Source organism: Oncorhynchus mykiss, chromosome 1 (genome assembly GCF_057628025.1).
Source record: "Oncorhynchus mykiss isolate SJ-2025 chromosome 1, ASM5762802v1, whole genome shotgun sequence".
NCBI lineage: Eukaryota > Metazoa > Chordata > Actinopteri > Salmoniformes > Salmonidae > Oncorhynchus > Oncorhynchus mykiss.
This window is the reverse complement of record NC_143022.1, coordinates 31,918,557-31,938,481: the sequence shown is the minus strand read 5'-3', so window position 1 is coordinate 31,938,481 and position 19,925 is coordinate 31,918,557. Positions and strand designations below refer to the sequence as shown.

The following is a 19,925-nucleotide window of genomic DNA, read 5'->3' as shown; positions in this document are numbered from 1 at the left end:
CTCCAGAGAGCAGTGATGATGAGAAGACTAGGGGTTCAATCAGGGCTACCAAGGAGCAGGATCCTGAGACCAGATGAGTCAAGATGACTAGGTTTACTCCCTGAAGTACCAGCACCATCAATGGCTGAGCTGATGCAGGCTGAGCTGATGCAGGCTGAGCTGATGCAGGCTCCACAGAGGAGAGGTATGTGTAAAAATAACAACTAATGTTCTAACACAATATATGTTTTCAGAAATGTCTATGTGGCAAGATCAATGCTGCCTCTGATTATCTCATCTCTATTCCTAAGGACATGGCCTGAAGTATAGCTTCAAGGAGCTAACACAGATGCCCCCCTGCAGCACTCCTTTGAACATGGGAGGACCTGAAGTGTGGGGAAGTGTGAAAATACTCAGAAGATTTGTTAACAGGGGGGACAACAATCATATGTGTGAATCATATGTAAATAAGATACGTTTGTGTGGGCAACAATAAACTTGTGGGAGAAACACATTTTTGCATTCCTTATCTAGCATATAAAAATCATTAGTGAACTTTCAAAAGGTTTTATAACTATTTACTGAACTACTCTCTTCATGGACATCTGTGCTCCTGAAGGTTTTAATTCCAAATAACCTAACATACTGGAGATGTCAGGAATAGGGATGACTAACCTGGTGTAAATACGGTATGAATAAGTCAAAATCAAATCCAATTTTTTGAGACCTTAGAGTGAATTGCTTACTTACAAGCCCTTAACCAACAAGGCAGTTTTAAGAAAAAGAAGTGTTAAGAAAGTATTTACTAAAATTAACTGAAGTTAATAAAAATGTAAACAAATGTCTGTACACTGATGAGGTCAAATAAATGTTTATTATGGACATTTTACAAGATAGTCCCTGTGTCCTTCTGAAAATGAGAAAAAAAGAAGCTAAAACAGTTGTGCAAAAATGACAAGACAAATAAGACAAAATAACATTCCTATGAACTCCTGATCTGGTAAAATACTGACCCTCTATTGCCCAGAACGAGTACAAAATCACAAACAACTATTTACAATGATATCAAGGAATATTATTCCTAATTGGGATACCAATGAAGAATATTGCTGTGCAGTGGAAAGTGTTCAATTGTTATGCAAATATACAGTACTTGGTGATAAATATCAGGCACATGTACTTTCAATTGTTTTTTTGTCTAACTACAGTGCATTCGGAAAGTATTCAGACCCATTCACTTTTTCCTCATCTTGTTACGTTACAGCATTTTTCTAAAATGTACTAAATACCTTCTTTCCTCATCAACCTACACACAATCCACCATAATGATGAAGCAAAAACAGGTATTTAGACATTTTTTAAAATGTTTTAAAAATAAAAAAACTTAAATATCATATTTACATAAGTATTCAGACCCCTTACTCAGTACTTTGTTGAAGCACCTTTGGCAGTGATTACAGCCTCGATTTGTCCTGGTACTCCTGAGTTCTCCCATTTTTCTCTGCAGATCCTCTCTGTCAGTTTGGATGGAGAGTGTCGCTTCACAGCTATTTTCAGGTCTCTCCAGAGATGTTTGATCGCGTTCAAGTTCGGGCTCTGGCTGGGCCACTCAAGAATATTCAGAGACTCGTCCCAAAGCCACTCCTGTGTTGTCTTGGCTGTGTATTTAGCGTCGTTGTTCTGTTGGAAGGTGAACCTTCACCCCAGTCTGAAGTCCTGAATGCTCCAATGTAGGTTATCATCAAGGATCTTTCTGTACTTTTCTCCGTTCATTTTTCCCTGATCCTAACACGCCTCTCAGTCGCTGCCACTGAAAACATAATGCTGCCACCACCATGCTTCACCATAGGGATGGTATTGGCTAGGTGATGAGCGGTGCCTGGTTTACTCCAGACGTGACTCTTGGCATTCAGGCCAAAGAGTTCAATCTTGGTTTGATCAGACCAGATCATCTTGTTTCTCATTGTCTGTGAGTCCTGTAGGTGCCTTTTGGCCAACTCCAAGCGGGCTGTCATGTGCCTTTTACTGACGAGTGGTTTCTGTCTGGCCACTCTGCCATAAAGGCCTGATTTGTGGAGTGCTGCAGAGACGGTTTGTCCTTCTGGAAGGTTCTCCCATCTCCACAGAGGAACTCTGGAGCTCTGTCAGTGACCAATGGATTCTTGGATTCTTGATTTCTCAGTTTGGCCTGGCGACCAGCTCTAGGAAGAGTCTTGGTGGTTCCAAACTACTTTCATTTAAGAATGATGGAGGCCGCTGTGTTCTTGGGGACCTTCAATGCTGCAGACATTTTTTGGTACCCTTCCCCAGATCTGTGCCTCGACACAATCCTGTCTCGGAGCTTTACGGGCATTTCCTTCAACCTCATGGCTTGGTTTTTGCTCTGACATGCAGTCAACTGTGGGACCTTATATATACAGCTGGGTGCCTTTCCAAATCATGTCCAATCAATTGAATTTGCCACAGGTGGACTTCAATCAAGTTGTATAAATATCTCAAGGATGATCAATGGAAACAGGATGCACCTGAGCTCAATTTCGAGTCTCATAGCAAAGGGTCTGAATACTTATCTAACTCGGGTGTTTCTGTTTTATTTTTTATACGTTAGCCCAAAAATGGTGATCCTGTTTTCACTTTGGCATTGTGGGGTATTGTCTGTAGCTTGATTAGGAAAACAATGTATTTAATCCATTCTAGGATAAGGCTGTAACGTAACAAACTGTGGAATAAGTGAAGGGGTCTGAATACTTTCCGAATGCACTGAATATAGTTAGCTAGCTAAGGAGGACTATTAGCTAGCTCTCAAGAATGCAAGGAGTCAGAAGGGCAAAGGACTAACATTACCAAGCAAACCAAAGCCAAGCTATTGTTGTGGAAATTAATCACTAATGACTCAAACTCAATATAAATTAATCAATATTTATTAGTACGGCTGGAGAGGTTCACACTCAATCCAAGCTTGATGAAAACTCTGAAAAGGGTGTTCCCTCTTAGTCCTCATATGCTGCCATATAAACAAGTCATATAAGCATGATTTACATGATTCATTATTCATTATGAATGTTGGTTCCTGCATGTGACTGACGAGGCTTCTTCTCTCAAAGCAGAGACCTTGATACTGAGATACTGCTTTTTGCTCCCAGAACAATGTTCTGGACATACTGCAATTGGTCGGACATCTGAGGTCACAGCCACCTGCATAAACAAAGAGAGTGATAGGAGGTGCTGTGTATAATTCAATGCTATAGTTATTCAGACAACAACATTTTCCCTCACATTATTTTCTGTGAATGCAACTCTTTGAAAATCAAAATGTATTATTTTACTCAACTTTTTTCCACAAGTGTGATAGCTAGCTAAAGGAACTACCAACTTAGCTTGCCAGCTATCGTCAGATTGAAATCCAATCTTTTACCAGACAGAAAAATTCACGGTAAGGCCGTTAGCTAACATCAGACAGCTATAATGTTTTAACAACAAGCTAAAATGTGTTTTGCTATATTGCACTTCTGATTTCATGAAGATTAAATATTTTAAGTAATTTAATTTGAATTTAGCGCTCTACAATTTAGCGGATGTTGACAAAAATTATCCCGCTAACGGGATGGGTGCATCAAGAAGATAACAATGTAGCTCACCTTACATTGTTAATTTTCTGGCTAACAACATAAACACTTTATTTCAATATATCAACAAGATTTATAGCCAATATATCACATTACCTGTTCTAAAGACATTATAAGATTGAATCGATTGATTTTCTATTAAATTTTGAATGTAGCTGTTTAGAGCGGATGTTGATATATCATGTCATTCCCAGCCTTCTATGAGAGTTGGGATTTCTGGGAAATTGAGTTCTAATCTAGAAAAAATACAGCATTCTAGCAGGACAGGTCTCCAAAAACACCCGGAAACACAAACTTACATAGTGCCACTTTAACTTCTGAGAGATCAAAAGGTGTCAGAGGGTGAGGTTGGACCCAGATGCAGAGAAGAGACCAGACGAGGAATCAGCAATTAAGGATAAACATAATACTTTACTGAGACACGGTAACGAAGGATCACAGTAACACTGGGAAAACAGCAAGCACTATGTCTGGAAACTCACTCAGGACACAAACGCACATGGCACATAACTAAAGCTCCAACAAAGGACAACAGAAAACACACCTCTTTTAACAGGGAAATCATAATGAGTTAATAGGACCCACCTGGGTGTTGCTAATGTCTCTAGGATGGTTTCTGCTGCCTTCTGGTGACAGGTGGAACCATGACAATACGCCCCATTCTAGGAGTGGCTCTAGCCGCAGAGCCAGGGCGACCACCACGTAGTTGGTTAAAGTCCCGAATGAGTCCCGGATCCTGGATGTCTGTTAGAGGAATTCTAAATTCCTATATGTTTTGTAGCCAAAACCAAATTCACACTCTATCTATTTCATACTAAGTTGTAAATTTATCATTTTGCATGAAATAGATCGAGACCAGTCTTAAAAGTCAGGTAACAGCGTTTAATTCAAGAGAGTACTGGTACATACACATTTTACCACAGGTTATAAACTGAAAATGACGTCAGCGTTTTCCAAATGTTCTATCTCTTCATGACACTAGTAGAGAGGCCCTATAGTTTTCGAGCCTTCCCTCCTCGCCTGAAGCCAAGGTCAGTCATTGTAAATCAGCATTCTAGACAGTCTGGAGATAGTCCGTCCCTGCCATCTGGAGATAGTTCATTCATTTGTACAAAGGAACAGACCGTCATTGTTACTAAACTCCTGACTATATTATATACAATTGGGAATGGGGGCAAGAGAGAAAATTCATATATGTACAGTACATAATGGCATTTGGACTAGTCAGTCCTGATTGAAATGTAAACATACTTAGTCATCATTGATAAAAATTCCCTTAACAATGTCCCGGGCAGGCACCCACACCCGCTTCTCAGCGCTGTAGCCCTCCCAGTCCACCAGGTACTGCAGGGTGCCTCAGACCCGACAAGCCTCCAACAGACACCGGACAGTGTAGGCCAGGCAACCAACAACAAGTCGAGGGGCAGGTGTGGGGGGAGAGAAGGGACTGGTCCTCACCAGATTGAGACGGTAGACATGGAAGGATGGATAGACCCTCATAGACCTGGGAAGCTGGAGACGATAGGTGACCGGGTTGATGCGATTCAGGATCTTGAATGGTCCTATGTAGCGTGGAGCGAGCTTCCACGAGTCCACCTTTAAGGGAAGATCACGGGTGGACAGCCACACTCGTTGACCCGGCCGGAGGAGCAGAAGAGGCCTTCAGTGCCGGTTTGTCTGGTGTTGGTGTCGGGCAGATGAGCGGAGCAAGGAGGATTTGCGCTCTGATCCAGTTAGTGCGATATCGTCGAATGAACGCCTCGGCTGATGGCACCCCCGAACAGGCCGAACCCGAACTGACACTTGAACGGAGACAGAGTTTGGCAGTGTGTTGTGAGCATACTCCACCCAGACGAGGAACTTGCTCCAGTTGCTGGCCTGGTTGGAGACGAATAGCAGAGGAACTTCTCCAGCTCCTGGTTGGCCTGCTCCATTTCCCATTTTTCTGTGGGTGGAACCCAGAGCAGAGACTGACCACTGCCCCCAACAGGGAGCAGAAGGCTTTCCAATACCGTGCGGCGAACTGGGGCCCACGATCGATGACAATGTCCTGGGGAAGTCTGTGTAGTTGAAAGACATGGGTAATCATGATATCAGGGGCGGCAGGGTAGCCTAGTGGTTAGAGTGTTGGACTAGTAACCGGAAGGTTGCGAGTTCAAACCCCCGAGCTGACAAGGTACAAATCTGTCGTTCTGCCCCTGAACAGGCAGTTAACCCACTGTTCCCAGGCCGTCATTGAAAATAAGAATTTGTTCTTAACTGACTTGCCTGGTTAAATAAAGGTAAAATAAAAAAATAAAAAAAATCAGCAGTCTCCTTCGCTGAGGGAAACCTGGGTAAGGCAATAAAATGGACTGCCTTGGAGAATCGATCAACGACCACCAGGATAGTGGTAAACCCTTGGGATGGAGGTAACCCTGTGATAAAGTCTACGGACAGGTGGGACCAGGGCAAGCTGGGGATGGAAAGAGGTTGTAGCAACCCAGCCGGTCACTGTCATGAGGACTTGCTTTGGGCACAGGTGGAACAGGCCGTAACAAATTATCTCACATCCTAAATCATGTTGGTTCATCAGAATTTCAACCTCAGCAACCCCAGTGTCTGATTAACCCCTGGATGCCCAGTTAATTTAGAGTAGTGTCCCCATTGTAGCACTTGAGAATGGGCTGATTGCGGAATCTATTAGTATGACTATTAGTAGGACCGCCGCCGCAGTCAGGTTCTCGGGTCTGGGCTTGTCATACTATGGTCTCTATACAGTGCCTTGCGAAAGTATTCGGCCCCCTTGAACTTTGCGACCTTTTGCCACATTTCAGGCTTCAAACATAAAGATATAAAACTGTATTTTTTTGTGAAGAATCAACAACAAGTGGGACACAATCAGGAAGTGGAACGACATTTATTGGATATTTAAAACTTTTTTAACAAATCAAAAACTGAAAAATTGGGCGTGCAAAATTATTCAGCCCCCTTAAGTTAATACTTTCTAGCGCCACCTTTTGCTGCGATTACAGCTATAAGTCGCTTGGGGTATGTCTCTATCAGTTTTGCACATCGAGAGACTGACATTCCTCCTTGCAAAACAGCTCGAGCTCAGTGAGGTTGGATGGAGAGCATTTGTGAACAGCAGTTTTCAGTTCTTTCCACAGATTCTCGATTGGATTCAGGTCTGGACTTTGACTTGGCCATTCTAACACCTGGATATGTTTATTTTTGAACCATTCCATTGTAGATGTTGCTTTATGTTTTGGATCATTGTCTTGTTGGAAGACAAATCTCCGTCCCAGTCTCAGGTCTTTTGCAGACTCCATCAGGTTTTCTTCCAGAATGGTCCTGTATTTGGCTCCATCCATCTTCCCATCAATTTTAACCATCTTCCCTGTCCCTGCTGAAGAAAAGCAGGCCCAAACCATGATGCTGCCACCACCATGTTTGACAGTGTTTGACATGTTTGACATGTTTGACATCAATAAATGTCGTTCCACTTCATGATTGTGTCCCACTTGTTGTTGATTCTTCACAAAAAAATACAGTTTTATATCTTTATGTTTGAAGCCTGAAATGTGGCAAAAGGTCGCAAAGTTCAAGGGGGCCGAATACTTTCGCAAGGCACTGTACTCTATAATACAGGAGCCACAATGCGAGAGCTGGGGATGATGGGCTCGGAGTCACTCTCCTCGTTAGAGATATCGTGTTGGTGGGATAGGACATCTGCGTTCTGATTCATGGATCCCGGGCGATAGGCTAGAGTTAAGTTGAACCTGTTAAAAAAACAGAGCCCACCTAGCCTGGCGAGCGATCAACCTCCTGGCTTCTTGAATGGAGACCAAGTTTTTATGGTCCGTCCAGATCACGAAAAGATGAGGTGCCCCCTCTAACCAGTGTCTCCACCCCTCAAGAGCCCACTTGACTGCCAAGAGCTCCCGGTTGCCCACATTGTAGTTGTGTTCCGCTTGGAAAGAAAGGCACATGAAGAAGAAACCTGCACCACCTTATTGTACATGACTGCATCTTCAGGGATCCCCACCCGGGGTGGGGTGAAGCTGGGTTTGAGTTTCATTGCGCAGTCGTATGGGCACTACCGAGTGAGGGTGGTGGCTTGCCTCTTACTGAAGGCCTTCCGGAGGTCGAAGTATTGGGGAGGGAGAGAGGGGAAGACTTGGTCTTCAATGGATGCAGGGGGACGCAGCAAGGTTCTAGGTGGGGATCATAGACATTTAGCCTGGCAGTCCTTACTCCAGTAGGTGTAGTAGGTGTTCTGTGGACCAGGAGAGTAGTGGGTTATGTAGCGCTGGCCACTTGTACCCTAGGATAAGGATGTTCTCGGCAGCCGTGATCAAAAGAAAACTAAGAGTCTGAGTGATTCACCCCAACCTGCAGTAGAAAGGGCTTGGTCTGACATTCCACCTGATCGGAGCCCATCGAGGGCTTGAATCTGCCGATGGATGGGAGATTTCACACACGGGATTTGTAATTCTCTTGCGAAGGCTTGATCAATGAAATCACCCCAGGGTCCACGAAAGCTTGAATCTGGTGCTGACGGTTGTCCCAGTGGAGGGTTGTGGGTAGTGACAGACAGTGACTGGTTAGCTGGTGAGTAACTGCACAGCATGTCAGGGTCTCCCCTTGTCCTGGCGAGCCCTGGCGTTTCCCGTCAGCTCTGTGCATGTAGCACGGAGATGGACAATACCTCCACAGTAGAGGCAGCAGCCTTCACGCATGAGCCTGTCAGACTCCTATGGGCTCAGACGTGTGCGACTCAGATGTTTAAGTCCCAACTGCATTGGGCTCCTCAATGCTGGGTTCGGGGGGCTTGGGGTGCTAAGGAACCCGGGATACTGGGGTGGTGTCAAAAAAGCTCTGTCTCATACGTTCTCAGAGGCAGTTGTCGATCCTGTTTGCCAGCGTTATCAGCGACTAATGGTCTTCTCCCAGTTCCTGAGAGGCCAGTTCATCCTTGACAGAGTTAAACAACCCCTGGTGGAAAGCGTTGACCGGTGGAAAAGCTTTGACGAGTGCCTGTGTATTCCACCCACTCTCGGCGGCGAGGGAGTGCGGAACTCAATGGCAAAGTCAGTCACTGGTCTGGCCCCTTGGCAGATGTTGAACAGTCGGCTGGCCGCTTCTCTTCCGCCGACTAGGTAGTCATAGTTTTGTCGCAGTGAAGGCTAATATGGAGCTGCAGGATGGTGGCTGCTGTTCCCACACTGCTGTTGCCCATGCCATGGCCTTGCCTGAGAGTAGAGAGATTATGTAGGCGATCTTGGCCTGATCGGTGTGGAACGAGGAGGACTGTAGCTCGAACATTAGAGAGCACTGAGTGAGGAACCCCTTGCATCCTCCCGGGGGCCTGTCATACCGCTCAGGGGGCTGGGATGATTCCCTGTGCAGGTTCCCTTGAGGATCTACGGTGACGCCTGTAGCACTGGGTGATGAGACTTGGGCATTGGCTCCTCCTGGGTTGGGGTTGGACTGTGGTTAGAGGGAGTCGGTAAGTGCCCAGAGTGTTTCTGATATCTGGAAGAGTTGTTCTTGCTGCCGCTCCAGCAGTGCTCCTTGGTGGGTTACAACATTCTTGATCTGGGTGATCTCTGCTGGGTCGATGTTGATGGGCTGAAGCTTGCTGTGACATGGTGAGGTTGGGACCCAGGTGCAGAGAAGAGACCAGACGAGGAATCAGCGTTTAAGGATAAACATAAAACATTTTTGAGACACAGTAAAGGAAGGATCACAGTAACACTGGGAAAACAACAAACACTAAGTCTCGAAAACTCCCTCAGAAGACAAACACACACAGCACATAATTCAAGTTGGTTTCAGCAAAGGACAACATAAACACACCTCTTTGAACAGGCAAAACATAATGAGTACATAGGATACAACTGAGTGTCATTAATGTCTTTAGGACGGTATCTGCCACTCTCTGGAGACAGGTGGAACCATGGCAAAAGGAGGATTTGTGGCAGGGTCAAAAAAAACGTCCCATCTGGGCTGGCGCCAAGGTAATGAGCATCTGGGTGTATCACAAATCCGCAAGATGACACACTGACATTATAACCTCTGGCTCTACATCCCCTTTTCATTTGACTGGTTTGCCGTACCCCCTTAATCTCATTTACCCAGAAGTGTGCAGGCCATTGAGTTGGTATCCAACATGGCATTGACTGTGATCTGACTGTTAATTTTGACTGGCGTGTAAAAGAGGCTATATGAGCTATCAACAGGCTGTGTGTTCTGGAGACTACTTTGGGAGACTCTTGGGAAATTTCATTAAGTGATGAATAAACTGACTCGTAATCAGGTACTTCACTGAGGGATCTTTCACTGTTACCTTCACTTCTCCTCTCCGAATGCAGGCAACCTGGTTTCCTGAGCTGGTGGATTCTGGCTGGCTCGTCACTCGGGCAGCCAGGGTCTTAGATGCGGCTATATGGCAGTCTCTCTAACATGACCTATGGAATGACATCTGAAACATAGTCGACTAGACTGACAGTGGGAGAATGTGGTGTGTGCTGTATCTTTACACACATGGCATGCCTGTTCAGGGGCACTGTTGTTGTTTACACAAAAATATTTTAGCCATTTAGCAGATACTGTTATCCAGAGCAAGAGTTAAGTGCCTTGCTCAAGGACACCAACAGATTTTTCACATAGTCAACTCAGGGATTTGATCCAGCAACCTTTCAGTTACTGGCCCAATGCTCTTAACTACTAGGCTACCTGCTGGTATAGTGCTGCTTCAGAATGCCTTAGCCTACTCATCCTCTTCTCTGACTGGCTGGTTAATGGGACACTCCTTCTCTTCACGTCAATCCCCATCACATCAACCCATTCCAGAAAGTCACACTTGTCTGACCCATCCCCCTGAAGACTGGTGTATCCTTGGCATTAGATTTCAGGATTACATTCAACTGAGATATATCTAGGTTTGTACCCTGTGGGCTGGAGTTGGCTGAGCCACTGTGACATCTGGAGGGCTGCGTTGTTTTCCCACATTCACCCTCAAATAGTAGTCTGGCTGTCACTGAGTCTCCAATGTGCTCGCCTAACTTCTCCATCAACACACCTAACTCTGTAGCTGGGTCACTAGAGGGCCTGGTGTTGAAGTGTACGGTGTCATATTCACAGTAGTTTCCAAGATCTGGTAAATCAAGGACTGAGCTAGGGTCAGCAAAGTGCACTAAGACTTTGGGCCTAGTGCCACCATAACCTTTACCTGGTCTGGTTCTATCAATACCTTCTGCCATGGTATTAATAGTAAAATATCCCAAAATGTGTAAAATAATTGTTTTATTCAATGCTGGGTGAGAGACTGTTTAAAAATATGACTCAAATGACTGAGAAATGTACTCTGAAAATAACAAATAGACAAATTCAGAGAATTCAGAGAGAACTCCCTATAATACGAAAGGCACCAAAATGAAATGAAATCCACTTGTGATGCACTGGATACACGGCACTGCTGAAGATGTCCCTAGGCAATCGGCTGATCCGATTGTAACCAATTGTAACCTTTTGGTTCTGACTCCATTCCAAGGCAACTAATCAGCATGCACGGACACGATGGTACTGGAGCCTATAAAATTATTTTATTCTGGGACAGACAACACGCAGTGTTAGTTGAGTTATTGCTTCTTTCACACTCCATACACTCCAACAGCACTTAACAGTCTGTTATGGTATTCTTGTTTTGATCAAATAGTATATTTCATTTTTCTTTCATAATGCCTGAGCTCCATGTAAAATTATACAATAAAAATAGCCAACAATAATTACATAGAACAATTACAAATTCTCCATAGACAACACATTCAACAGCTGAAAAAAGGGGTCACGTGATTTGTGACATTGCTGGATGCAGGCCTCACTCTGCTCTGTTGTCAACGAATGCATGATTCACAAATCTGCGCCCTGTAAGCAAATACATTGTTTTATTGAAATGAGCTGTTTTTGTCTAAAAATACTTTTTGGGGTCACAAAATGTTGACTTTTCCTCATTAAATATTTGCGATAATTACATGTTTTATTTTAGGTAGCTGACTGACACTGAAGTGGAGATGGGTAAAATCTGTGCATGAGCGCCCTCATGGGGGAAACCCTTCTATTTAGAAATGTCACGATATGTCACGATATGCCCTTATATGGAGCTTGATTTCCAGCTTGATTTGGGGGGGTTGGAAGTAGTGAGGATACTGAAGACAGCTTCATATATTGGCATATAATGAGTAGGGTTTTCCCTATGAGGGCTACATAAAATAATGATAGAAAATAATCACAAATCTGGTTGAAAAGTACCAAATGTACTTTTGACAAAAATAGCAAATTTGGCCGTACGAATTCAATAAAACAATGATTTTGCCAACAGTTTGCAGATTTGTAAATCATGCATTCACTGACAACGGAGAGGAGCGAGGACTGCATCCAGGAATGTCACGAGTCACATGACCTGTTTTTGCAGCTGTCTCAGTTCTGCAATCCAGGGAGAGAGAGGGGAACTCCACTGAAATAGTTTCAAGGTTTGGAACCACTTGGGAAATTCTGGATTTTGGGTAGACTTCTCCTTTAAGTGGGCGTGATGAGCAGGCTTTTTCCCCAGGTTGTGTCTGTATAGTTCTTCTGTTCCTCACCAAATTAAATGTGCCACGGTCTTCAGCGGGACTCAACACTAGACGGTTAGTTTCTATTCATATTACATTTGATTTAAAAAAAATGCTGGTTTACTTCTGTAGTAGTAGCCTAATAATATATTCAATATAAAATGTTTCTACAAGTCAATATGCTGGTAGTAGTTCCAAACTTGCTTCAGGTGCAACAATGATTCATCATTATGTCATTCACATAGGCCTAGTTGATCAGTCATAATGGCTCCAGAGAAAACAGCATCCACCAAAGCCCAGGAAAAGGTAAGGTTTCCAAACAGTTTACAACTACATGTTCATGCACTGATAACATAATTCCACTACAGTACAATATCCTAACCCTCATCTGTAAATCTCTGACAGACTATAATAACAGTTATGTATATATGTAGCCTACTACAGTATGTATGCACATTGACAGAGTTGCGCATGTCTGTCTCAGCTTGAGGAGTGAATTGTTGTTCCATGTCTCTCAGGACAATGTGTTTGTCAGACTCCTAAGCCTACCTGCAGTGAGCTCTACCTATGAGGTTATTGAGAGGACCTACACTAGCACCAAGCAGACCCACCCGCTCCTCTGCTCTGTGTGTGGGGTGTATGAGAGGGGGGCCAGGACTGCCAGCAGTCTGGCAGTGTGGAGCATCCAGCCTGCCATCGACCGACTGGAGACCCAGCGTGAGCACACTGATTCCCTGCCTTAGTGCTAACTGTCATCAATTGCTGCACTGCAAAAATTGTTAGTCACCCTGCCACCAGTCCAGACAAATAGATAGGCTATGTAATCAGTTCATTAACCATATGTTCAGCTACTACAGTACAATAGTCTATACTGCTTCACACTGCAGTACCATTACCTGATTGTGATGTCCATCTACTACAGTAACCTGAACATGCAGTACCTCAAAAGTAATCCTTCAATACATGTTGATGCTGTGAAGTGCAATACATGAAAAGGAGTAAACGAGCTCATTCTCACTGAGAGTGTTTGCTGTTTGTTTGATTATCTGTAGTGACAACAAATCCGTTGTGCTGTTGAGTCTGGGAACTTGTGTAATGTTCAGTGGAAGTACTGAAATGTGTCCTGCCGTACGCCTGGGCTAGGGCCAGCTCTTAGTAGAGCCAGGTTTAGTAGACTGAGCCAGGTCTACAAGACTTGGTTTGACTGTTTCTATGTTCTACTTGTTGATGGGGAGAACACACAGTTGTCATGAAACTCTCTCTGGGGATGTTACATTTCCTGGTTGTGAAATGTAATTTATATTGGATGAACTCTGTGTCCTGAACTCACATTCACAAATTGCAAAACTGTTCTCTGGTGATAAGTAGACTTTGAGATTTCATGATAAATTGGGCAATTTAAATATTTCATTGTCTCACGTTCTAGCTTACTTCACAAACATTTTAATGAAGGAAAGTTTTGAATCTGGAAATGCACTACAACTTTGCTCACAACCCATTGGCAAGTGAGGAAAAAGGATCTGTTGTAATGAGTGCAATATAATGAAAGTACCAAGGCAGATTGCAGCTTGCATGTCACTAAGGTGTGCCACAGATATTCTGTCTCAGAGAGCAATGCCAAAATGACAATGATCTCATCTGCATTTTTGCTATCTAGCTCCTGGAGATGTTTAATAACGTATTATTTGTGATTAAATAATTTCACAGAGTAGAGAACATCTTTCAATGTCTTCAATACTCAGAGGTTATCGGCAGTGTAAAACACATCATTACCTTCTCTAAACTCAATATATTGTCTCTAGTTGTTGCTGCCAACAATCTGGCCTGTAAAGGGCTGGATCATCTGGAGGAAAAGATCCCAGCTCTGCAGTATCCCCCTGAGAAGGCAAGGAAGCTATTTTCTGAGTCAATTTAAAATGCTTGTTACACAGCATGACTTCTGCCCCTAAAACCTGTCTTTTTCCTCTGTTTCACACAGCTGGCGTCTGGCATAGTGGATGCAGTCACATCTACAGTGCAGACAGCTAAGGAGGGCATCGCCAGCCCCATCGCTGGCACCTCAGACAGGGTGGTCAGCATGGCATCCAGTTGGCTCCAGTTGACCAGGAGTGCCTTCAGTGATGGCTTTAGCTACGTCCTGAACAGCAAGCCTGTCCACCTTGCAGGGGAGGGAGCAGACACTGCACTGACCCTGGCTGAGAGTCTGGTCAACTATGTTCTGCCTGGATCCTCTGAGGAGAATGGTATACTTCAAACGTAATCTTTTTTCTTCTTAATGTGTTGAGTTAGTTCAGATAAGGATATGGCATGGGAGTATGACAGCTAAACATTTACAAGGGTCGTTGCTATCCGTTGAGGGACGTCCCAAAGATCCCGGATCGCACTGACCCATTTTGAACAGTATACTGTAGCCATTTCAACTTTCACCACAAGGTGGCAACCTACAATTGAGAAACAAAACAGTGGATCGCTATGGTTTCATGGTTACAGCAGGCAAGCTGTAGTAGATGACTGGTGATAGGAGATGTTTTGTTTTAGGACACAGAAAGAACATAACAGAAAGAACATAACAGCATGATTTAGACAAGTGAGATAAAGTGATAACATCTCTAAGCAATGCCTGAAGATGAGATGTTCTCTAGCACTTGCACTAGACACAACCTCTTCACCCTCCACATGATGACTCATACATGAGTCAGTCTGTTACAATCTAAGGGAAATATATTATATTCAACTAAATTAGCCAAATACATACTTGGCTTGCCAAATGGAACCCTATCTGGATGTTAGAGAAGGTGCCAGACCATAAGGAAATCTATAAAGAATCCCCATACCATACCTGTAGAACCGGGGTGTCAAACTAATTTCCCCTGCGGGTAGCATTCTGTCTTCCCCGAGGTCTGGAGGGAAGCAATTAAAATGTATTATATTTCTTCGCAGTCAATGTGTAGAAAATTGTCCCATATCCATCGCTTTTGGAATTTGATCAGTGTTAGCATTTTACATTATTTGTCAGACACTCTTATCCAGTGACACTTACAGTCCATAAACATATTCGTTTTTTATACTGGTCTCCCATAGGAATTGAACTCACAACACTGCCATTGCAAGGGTCATGCTCTACCAACTGAGCCAAACGGAACCTTCAGCAAGCTGGACAGAGTGAAGAGACTATAAATGTAGAACCATTATCATTTCTACAGTTTCAATTTGGTTTTAGTTATTTCAATGTCAATTGAGATTATTCTAATAATCTTTTACTCAAACCCCCTGCCTGCCAGATTGAATGGGCTCTTGAGTTTGACTCGGGCTGTTGAACAATCTATTATTTGCTTTTATACTGTGCGAGGGGGCACAATGTATAGGCACTTCTGCCGGTCTGCAAGTGTCATTATTAAGTCAATGAACCCCATTTTATATAAGTGGTATTATCGGTTCCACCTGTGGCCCTGTCTGGCCAGACAAGTCACTCGGGTGTTCTCCAGACTAATCCTCCTGCTCTGGGAGTACAGGTGATCCCGTCCTCAGATAGGCAGGCAGGATAAGCAGTTGGCCCTGTCTGACCAAAGTTAATCAACCCTCACTACATCCATCCCACGCCCACCACTCACACAGTGTGTGGTATATAGGCTCTCTGAGGTGAGCCATCTCTTAGATGCTCTGTACAGAGAACATGCTGTGCTGCTCTGATGATTAGAAGGCTGGTGTTAAGAAACAATTCTTATTTGGGAATTTCAGTACTTCCACTGAACATTACACACAAGTTCCCACCTGGTTCTCTTAACCTCTTCCATGTAAATTTCCCTGTTTCGGGGACCAGCGAGCTTCTTGTACTGGTTGCCCACTAACATTTTTGCTTATAAATCGATCTTTGGACACCGTAGATCAAAATAGCTTGCATTGAGCAGTAGCCCTGTGTCACGCCCTGACCTTAGATTCTCTGTTTTTCTATATATTTTGGTTAGGTCAGGGTGTGACTAGGGTGGGTACTTTAGTTGTTGTATGTCTAGGGTTTTTGTATGTCTATGTTGGCCTGATATGGTTCCCAATCAGAGAAGGCTGTTTATCGTTGTCTCTGATTGGGGGGTATCATATTTAGGTAGCCAGTTTCCCCATTGTTAGTTGTGGGATCTTGTCCATGTTGAGTTGCCTGTAAGCACTAGTTTGTATACTTCACGTTTTGTTTGGTTATTTTTGTTCATTAATTAAAAAGAGAATGTATACATACCACGAATGCGCCTTGGTCCGATCCTTATGACGAGCATGACACCCTGACTCTCATGGGCACAGGAGTATGTCTCATCTGCCTTTTATAAAGGCACTAACAAAACATGTGGCTGTAATCCTTACATCGTAACGTAGCAGGGGAGAGTGGTTTTTCTCACTGTAGCAAATTTTTTGAGAAATTTTATAGCTAATCTAAAAGAATTTTAAACCTTTCTGTTTGTCATAGACGGACAAGATTGATATGAGATGAAAGGCGAGTTCCTATTGAGTTCTGGAAGACAAGCTAGTGCTCTAAGCCGTTCACAGCGGAGGGGGGGACAGGACAGGACAAACGTTTTGTTTAGGAAAGACCTTTAGGAAATATGTAAATTTTCTCTAACACTAAATGTACAGATATGCATTTTAGAGTTTTATAAGGAAGGTGAAATCTTATTGTATAAATTGACTATACAATATTTTGAAAAATAGTAATTTCAAGCCTAATTTACACAATTTTGTTGACTAGGAAATACATTATGATAAAAATGTAACATTTTATACATTTGTATTGTCCTCAAAAGAAAGTGACTACACCTCAGCAATATAACTTTTTTTTACCAGAAAGGTTAGATGGTAACCTTTTCTTGGAGTGTGCAGCATTACTAGTTATTGTTTTTGTCCCTCTCATGACAAATAATTACTTTTGGGGATTACGAAGATTACATTTAGATACCTTTGAGATCTAAAGCTTCTTCAGGCTAGGGTCTTTTTTTCTCCACTTCCTGTCTGACTGACGCACCCAAAGTAAAGTGCCTGTTACTCAGGCACAGAAGCCATGATATGCATATAATTGGTACCATTGGATAGAAAACACTGAAGATTGTAGAAATGTTAAAATATTGTATGAGACTATAACACAATAGATATGGTCGGAGAAAATCTAAAGATAAAACAAACGGAATTGGGTTTTTTTGAGAGCCCATGCTCTTCCAATGGAATGTATAGGGTCATATCCAAATCCAGCTCCCAGATTGCAATTCCTATGGCTTTCACTAGATGTTAACAGTCTTTGTTCAAGGTTTCAGTCTTGTTTCTTCCCAAACGAGGAAGAATTTTGAGTTTTAGTGCTGGGAGTCAGAGTTGGAAATCAGTCTCTGCTAATTTTGCTTTCCTGTTGAACATATTTCTCTCCGCATGAGAAATGATAGTTTAATTACATTTTAGGGTACCTAAGCATTAAATAGAAACTTATTTTTGACTTTTCAACACAAGTTTAGAGGTAGCCTTTTGGATTCCTTTCTCTGCATGTTGAACGAGTGGATTACTCAAATCGATGACGCCAACTAAATAGACTTTTGGGATATAAAGAAGGATTTTTTCTAAAAAAAACTGCCATGCATGTTGTAGCTGGGATCCTTTGGATTGCAAATCAGAAGATTTTCAAAAAGTGAATATTTTAATCACCATTTGTGATTTTTGTGAAATCTGTGCTGATTGAAATATATGTTGATGTGGGGCGCCATCCTCAAACAATCGAATGGCATGCTTTCGCTGTAAAGCCTATTATAAATGGGAAAATGCAGTTAGATTAAAAAGACTTTAAGCTTTTAACCGACATATACGACACTTGTATGTACCTAAATGTTTAATATCCACAATTTGTATGATTATTTATTTGAAATGAGCGCCCTCCAATTTCACCGGAAGTTGACGACAGGTGTGCCCTATTAAGCAATGTTTTCAGAACGTTCAGAGACTGTATAATAACTATTTTGTCAGTTATTGGAAATATTCAGAATTTTTTATTGTGCACAGTAACATCAATAAGCTCTAAATTCTCAAACTTTCCATAAAAAACCGCAGGAACTTTAGGAAAGCTCAGAGAACATTCTAAGAATGTCATTTTAAAATAAGGTAGCAGTGTTATTAAAAGTATTATTGAAACATTCAGTAAAAGCTTTAATGAAGTTATTCACTAACCTCCAAATGACCTATAATTTATGTTCTCAGTGTTAATAAAACCTCTAGGGGAAACCTTATCAGAACCAGAATAAAACATTCTCAGAACCTCCCTGCAACCTAAAAATAATTGTTTCCAAAACAGGCCAAATGTTCTCAGAATATTAATTTTAAAAAACTTCAGTTTTACTGGTCAGGAAGCTTATGGCTTTGTTCCCACAACCAATGTGAAACCAAAAACAAACATTCCCACCACTTCCAAGGACCCAAATGTGCTAGCTAGTGACCAACTACAGAATGATACATCCCCATTCCACACAGTAAGACCAGAAGTGTTTTCCCTACAACAAGACCAAAGGTTTGGACACCTACTCATTCCAGGGTTTTTCTTTTCTTTTGACTATTTTCTACATTGTAGAATAATAGTGAAGACCAAAACAAAGAAACAAAACATATGGAATCATGTAGTAACCAAACAAGTGCTAAACAAATCAAAAACATATTTGAGGTTCTTCAAAATATCCACCCTTTGCCTTGATGACAGCTTTGCACACTCTTGGCATTTGCACACTCGGTTATTGTATGTGTGGTGTACAGAAATGACATAGTCATTTAAAAAATCATATTAAACACCATTGCACACGGGAGTCCATGCAACTTATTATGTGACTTGTTAAGCACATTTTTCATCCTGAACTTATTTAGGCTTGCTGTAAAAAAAGGGGTTGAATACATTTTGACTCGACCATTACAGACTTCCATTTTTTATTATTTTGTAAAAATGTCAAACAATTCCACAGGTCAGTGACAAATCTAAATTTAACTAATTTTAAATTCAGGCTGTAACACAACAAAATGTGGAAAAAGTCAAGATGTGTGACTACTTTCTGAACGCACGTACCTTCTTCGGAACTCATGGACATAAGACATAGTCACTCAAAGAGTGACCTTCTGCTCACAAGTAATGAACTGTAACATTGTCAGTAAATATGATACAGGATTTATGAAACAGCTATAGAAGTTTTGAATCTAGAAGTTCTTACAAGTTTGTTAGCTTTTTCTTAGTGAGGGTCCATCCTATTTGTCCTTCATCAGGAGTGGTCAGCTAATGATGATATGTGATGCTTTGAGTTAGGTTGTTGAGTAAAAAAAAGAGACATTTTGTATCCATTTGTCCAGCCGTTGTGTGCTCTTTATCTGTCCCCCAGAGTCTGCTGCTTTGTGGGAGCAGGAGTCAGGTGTCAGTGCTCCTGGCCTTCCGCCCAGCTACAGGAGGCTTGGGGCTCTGGCCAGCACAGTGTGTCGACGTGCCTACAATCAGACAACCGCAACGCTCCAACACGCCAAGAGTCAAGGTCAGGACCTGGTCACACACATCTCCGGTGTGTCTCCACTGGTAAGAGCCAGCTGTCTGTTTAGTCTCGGCCCCAGACACTGTAAATAATTGTGAGGAAATTAAATTAAAACATCACATTTTCGCTGATGGGATACAGTGGAATTGGCCAATCAAAATCAAATTTGGCAGCCCAATTAGGTACTATGGTCAGTACAAATAAGG

General features: G+C 42.6%; 1 protein-coding gene across 2 annotated transcripts in view; it reads left to right on the top strand.

The window, feature by feature from the left end:
- The first annotated feature begins 12,071 nt into the window (after positions 1 to 12,071).
- plin1 (perilipin 1) overlaps positions 12,072 to 19,925 on the top strand; it is a 33,581-nt gene continuing 25,727 nt past the window's right edge. The window contains exons 1-6 of one of the 2 annotated variants that reach the window (XM_021598342.3): positions 12,072 to 12,277; positions 12,448 to 12,508; positions 12,721 to 12,919; positions 14,005 to 14,087; positions 14,181 to 14,445; positions 19,576 to 19,763. In XM_021598342.3, the coding sequence (XP_021454017.2) occupies positions 12,467 to 12,508; positions 12,721 to 12,919; positions 14,005 to 14,087; positions 14,181 to 14,445; positions 19,576 to 19,763 (777 nt within the window). In that variant the 5' untranslated portion in view covers positions 12,072 to 12,277; positions 12,448 to 12,466. The remainder of the gene's footprint in view (positions 12,278 to 12,447; positions 12,509 to 12,720; positions 12,920 to 14,004; positions 14,088 to 14,180; positions 14,446 to 19,575; positions 19,764 to 19,925) is intronic. The other variant, XM_021598341.3, reaches the window with a different exon arrangement.